At 46.0% G+C, this 6,000-nt stretch overlaps 1 protein-coding gene across 1 annotated transcript in view; it reads left to right on the forward strand.

Annotated features, from left to right (window-relative positions):
* The window catches only part of SLC67A1 (solute carrier family 67 member 1), a 904,035-nt gene extending 900,033 nt beyond the window's left edge, over positions 1 to 4,002 (forward strand). Inside the window, exon 11 of the mRNA XM_086957851.1 lies at positions 3,763 to 4,002. Within this exon, the coding sequence (XP_086813977.1) occupies positions 3,763 to 3,950 (188 nt within the window). The 3' untranslated portion in view covers positions 3,951 to 4,002. The remainder of the gene's footprint in view (positions 1 to 3,762) is intronic.
* The last annotated feature ends 1,998 nt before the right edge of the window (positions 4,003 to 6,000 follow it).

Here is a 6,000-nt window from a genome sequence, read left to right on the forward strand (position 1 = left end):
GCACTGTCCTCACTGTGCTCAATTGTGTCAGGTAGCCACAAGGGCATACTCTGTCTCCTTTCTCCGCTCTTCTGCTGCAGCGTCTTGTTTTGGCTTCGTCCTCTGGGCCCAGACAACTTCTTTGCGGTTGGTGGCTCATCGCAGCACGCCGCCAGTGCTTCCGCCACACCCGCTGACGCAGACCGTGGGGGTCAGACAATGCCGACCCTTGCTTGTTACAGCACGCCAGGTCGGAGGAGGACCACCTGGCCTGCCTGTACCAGCACCCGCAGCACCTCACGCACCACGTCGTTGTCAGGTCCAGCCATCTCAACGCCAATTGTCAAGGTAGGCAGTCTTCATGCTGACTCTAAAGGAAGGGCCTCCGTTTGAAAGCGCCTTTCTAACCCAACTAACAGCTACCTGCACTTACTACTAGTTAACTTTCTTTGCCCTAACCCAGTGGTGCGAGGTGTCAGGAAAGAGGCCCGAACCTCTCTTCCTGACACCTTTTTAGACCGGGAGTGGGAATTTATTTTATCTACCCCAACAACAACCCTTCATTTTTTCACAGATATTGTTCCAACTCATACTAGCCCGACTTGCTTCAATTTAAAACAACCTTCAGGTTATTAGTCACTGTGTCCTAAACAAATACCCTCCACTTAAACCGGTGTATATGGAACAAACGTTTGTGAAAAGACGAGATAGCACCTCACGTGCTCTACACCATAGGAGCTTGATGGTTGCTTCTCACCAGTTGTGTCTACGTTTCTCATCATCTGTAGCTATCTCGCTTGAAAAATATATTTGGTGTCCAGAAAAAACAGTGAAAAATAGTATTTTGTGTGTATCACAAAAAGCAAAAAAGACCCAGTGAAATTAAAATTGAGATAAGACACACATCCACCAAGTGCCAACTTCATTCACAACTCGTGGGCCTATTCAAAGTAAAAACCAACTGCATGCATGCAGACCAGTTAAAGATGGGCCAACATGTTTCATTGCCTGTTTAGCTTAGTGGCAATTTTGTCAGGGCTTGAAGTCGTAATCCACCTTTCTGGACCCTTGTTTTGTATGCACAGTGACTGTTAAACACAAAACCTGGCCCTCTCCTAACTCCCTCCTTTGAGACTCACCTCCCACCTTTTCCTTGCGCGAAGTGCCTCGGGGGAAGACGGGTCTGCAACTCTTGCTTCCCCCGGGGGCCGGCATTGGAGTGGCCTTAATGCGCCCTGAGTTCTAATCAATAAAACAACATGATACAACATTGATTTCCGTACTTCCCTCCCTCGTATGCCTCCTTTTCTTCCCCTTCCCACCTTTCCCTCATGCACACACTTCCCCCCCTTTGTTTCCCTTCAGTACTTTGAAGCAGCCGTCACGCATAGATAGCAGTGGTGCTATGCAGCCTACTAAATTGGCATGTATGTCATACCATACTAAAGTATTCCCACCCTGTGTTTCTTCGGCTCCTTTGTCGGTGGTCCGTCACATGGTCTAGAATTCTAGAAAAGTTGCAGAAAGGGAGCATCACATAGCGCATAATTGGACCCTCCCTCACCACTAGGGACAACACCTGGTGACCCTCTGCCCTCAGAAACCCATGCATCCCGGCAGACCACGCCCGCAAACTCAGCATAATTCTAGACTGCTCCCTCATCTTGACTCGCGAGATCAACGCCGTCGCCTCCACCTGTTTCAACTCCCTCATTCCCCATGAAACAAGAAAGACCGCCAACCATGCACTCATAACAAGCAGACAGGACTACCAAAACGCCCTCTATGCTGGAATCAACAAATCCCTACTACACAAACTCTAGACCATCCAGAACACTGCAACCAGGCTCGTCTTCGGCATCCCACGACATGAGCACATGACCCAACACTTGCATGACCTCCAATGACTACCCGTCAAGAAGAGAGTAACTTTCAGGCTACTCACCCACGCCTGCAAATCCCTCCACAACATTGGAGCCAAATGCCTCAACGAAAGAGTCTCTATCCATGTACTCAAAAGAAACCTCTGCTCTGCCGGCTTCACCCTAGCAGAGACCCTGCGCATCCTCAGATCCAGCACAGGTGGAAGAGCCTTCTCCTAAGTCGCTGCCAAGGCCTGGAACGAGCTCTCAGTCAATATCAGATGCTCCCCTACTCTGACCTGGCTTTTCAGCTAACACGGAGCTGCATCACCATTCCCATCCCCTTACGCCCCCAACCCATTGAGACCCTCACGGGTGAGTAGCGCACTTTAGAAGCCCTTGACTCCCTTGAGCCCCAGTGCTAGGGCATCAGTGTGACTGATGGCCACACTGATGCCAGCAGGGTGGCAGTAGGGATTCTGGGTGGATATGTAAGGAGGTCTAAAAAAGAATTAAACAAACGGCAAGCATTTATTTGCAGGTTAGCTAAAGTTAAGTGGTGCAGGACACCACCGTAGTTACTATATAACTTCATTTAACCTGCAAATAAATGCTTGCCCATTTATTTAAAAACATTTCAGAATATTAGTACCCAGCTAGTAAACAGGAGCTTGTGCTGCTGTTCTCCAGAGAGGACACATGTAAGGGTCAAGAGGGTCGCAAGCGCCACCCCCACCCATCAGCCCCCCAACAATGTGTTTCACTGTCCTATGGTATCTGCATTCTCTAAAGCAAAGGTTTTGTACTGAAAGAGGTCTCTTTCACCAAAACAATTTTGCTTTAAATCTTATCCCACTTTGTATGTGTGCTGTACAATGCAGCTCATGGGCAAAGTAAAAAAAGCGAGGCGAAATTAAAACATTTCTCCTTGCTGTGCCTGTCTCGAGAAGGCGTAGGAGTCTCTGTCTATGATTCTTTGTAGATTGGGCTGTGCGTCAAAATCTATGGGTTATTGAATAGTAAGACCCCTGCACCACCCATGAAACACCACCATCATGTTTGTAGAGTAACACAAGGCTGCATATTGCACACGTTTGTTTTACTTTGGAATACTATCCAACACAAATCCAGATTTGGTAACTCAAAACCGGCACAAAGCATTAGTAACTGTGCCTTGACGGTAACAGACCTCCTGCTTGAATGGTATTGCCATCCATCAGTAACTTTCTTGTTCTGATGACACTGGGCATTTTGATAAAAGCAATGGCGTTTTAGCACATTTTCTATTTAAGAATGAGAAGTAGTGAGCATGAATGAAAATTATGAGTTGTCAAGATGAGTGCATACCAAGCAACATAAAAAGTATTTTTCACTAAAAAGGCAATGTAGGAAGTACTGTATCACATACTTTCCTGTAGTCTTTGAGTACACGAAAATGAATTAAATGTTATCTGTGAAACTTAATGTAACAGAGAGCAAACAATAACTTTGAAGTCGATAACACTATGTAGGCTGTTCCTTTCCCAGTATTTAGAAGCAGAAAGATTTAAAACAATAATATGTTACCGAACGTTGAGTATACATTTGCATAAACAGAGGGAAATATGTTTACTGAAAGCCCTAACTTGCTAGCTTGAAATGCAAATAAATTACTATAACAATGTAATGATTTTAATGTATTTTTTATAGTGACTCTGTTAGGAGCACACGTGCACTATATTATCATTAGTAATACACTGTTGTTCAGAAATGTTGGGGAAGACTTGCCTTTGCATTGAAATGAGAACGGATGTAAGTAATGACAAAGTGAAAAAAATCAATGTTAGCAATTATAAGAAGGATGATTAATACACCTGGCTCTTTGGTAGTACCAGAAAAAAAAAACTCAGATATAACTGTTGTATTCTGTTTATATTACTAGGGGCCATGCTGGGGATTTGTGCATCAATTCACCCTTTAACTCGCACAGTGGCACCCACCATCGGAGGAGTTCTTTTCGAAAGCTTTGGCGTCTCATCATTTGGATGTTTGCATTTTGCAATTAATTTTATTCTTGTGTTCTATCTTTTAAGAAGGAACTTTCACTCTAAAGGGCAAAAACTGGAATAGCCTTTGTAGTAAAGAAGTTGAGTGGTTAATAAAAAAAATAATGTAAGCTTTTCATTTTCGTTTTGCATTTCTTTGTAAAGAGGGTGAAATAGGGATAGTAGATGACCAGATGCCCGATTGCGGCTACTAAATCGGAGCTCTTGGATCCCAGGGGAAATCCTTCAACATCCTTTGCCCCGGCGGTCCCTAAATCGAACTGGACCATGAATGCAACATGATGCAACATGAATGAAAGGATATAGGTCAACTGGTGGCTGATCTTGCTCCCACGGTGAGGAGAGGACCTGTTGCTCCAGCTTTAAAATGGTGGTGAGCAGGGCCGGACTGGCCATAGCGGGCACCGGGCAATCCCCCGCTGCGCCGCACGAGGTGGGGGCCGGTTTTGGGCCCCCGGGGGCCGTTTTTGTTACGGAGCTGTTTTTGCAGCATAGCTGCAAAATCCGCCCTGTACCAAAATCAGCCGAAAACCGGACCTGGCAAAGAGCTCGGCGGCACACCCAACCCAGTGCCGCAGCCCCATTGAGATTCGATCTCCCAATCTGTACCTGGGGTCGAGGCCCTGCTGCTTTCCGCGGAGTGTGCCGGCGTTGCCCCGGCAACAGCGCATTTCAGGGCAAACTGGGAAGGTGGGCAGGAGGGCCTTCGCTGGGTAGCTCAGCTGCACCATCCGCCAGGGCCTGCACCCTGAGGGGCGAAAGGAGTTGTGGCAGCGGGTCAAAGGTGGCCCTATGTTATGGTGATCAGATGTCCCTCATTTTCCTGGCCAGCCCTGGTTTTCTGAGGACTGTCCAGGCGTTCTAACACTTTTCTTAATTTTAAATACATGTCCCTGTTTTTGAGACAAAGATAAAGTCATCCTGTACAACAGAATCGAAACGTATGATCTCTAAAGTCAGAAATAATGTATCTGTTTCTTTCCTGCAGCACAGGTCAGCTGCATGGTTCCAGCAGAGGGGAGACTGACTGAGGAGGAGGGGGTGAGGGGGGTTTGTTCAGAGTTGTCGCCTATAAATGTGAGTGTGTGTGTGTGTGTGTGTGTACATATATATATATATAGATATAGATATAGATAAATATATATCTAGATAACAGGAGTGGCTTGTGCAGGTAAGAGCGGTGGGGCGGGGTGGGTGGACCCGACAGAAAACGACGAGGGAAAATTAAATAAATTATTTTCCCTTGTCGTCGTCTGTCAAGTACCCCCCATCCCACCCCCCTCCCTCCACCCCCCACACTCTTACCTTCTCGGGTCGCTCCTGCTAGATAGATATAGATATATTAATGTTACCTACTGGCTTGCCTAAGCTTTTGTCGCTAATAACTTTGGCACAGCGTGGGGGATCTTCATGAATTTTTTCAAAACAAGTTTGCCACTCACTTCAGCTGCTGTCTCGACATTGTTAGGATGATTCTTCAAGAGGGCGATGAGAAAAAGTAGGGGTCCCAAAACGCATTTTCCCCATTCAATTTCTCATAGGGATTTTATACACGACTGCAGCCCGAATCAGTGAACAGAATTACACAGAAATTTGGCAGAAAGCTAGATTACTCCAGTATTGGAGCATTCATAGATTCACATACCTGAATCATTTCCCCGTCTTCGAGACGGGAGTCTCCGGTGTATATAAAAAAGCAATGCTTAGCAGCTTAGCAGTATAGCTAACTGAAAAAAGGCCTAGGTCCATTTCCCTTTTGCAACCCATAACCTTTGTTATGTAAAAAAGGACCAAACTTTTCCCTTAGCCAATCAGAGCTCCTCACCCTCTAGAATCCTCCTGAGAGGACCTTCTGCCCCTCCGATTTTCGGGCACTTGTGCTATAATATCCTCCTGAGAGAACCTTTTGCCCGGCACGTTGTGCTAGGGAGTCTCCTTTGAGCTCTGCTCAAACTCTGGATTTCCAACTTTGTAGAAGCTTGATTTCATTCTATTTCTTGTGGATTTGAGAATTTGGTAATCTATTTCTCATCTACATCCTTGAGAATGTCTGGAAAAGAGAAAAAGGGTCTTTTAGAGCCTGTGCCACCTGCTCTAAAAAGAGACTCTACACT

Source organism: Lissotriton vulgaris, chromosome 2_1 (assembly GCF_964263255.1).
Source record: "Lissotriton vulgaris chromosome 2_1, aLisVul1.2, whole genome shotgun sequence".
NCBI classification, from domain to species: Eukaryota; Metazoa; Chordata; class Amphibia; order Caudata; family Salamandridae; genus Lissotriton; species Lissotriton vulgaris.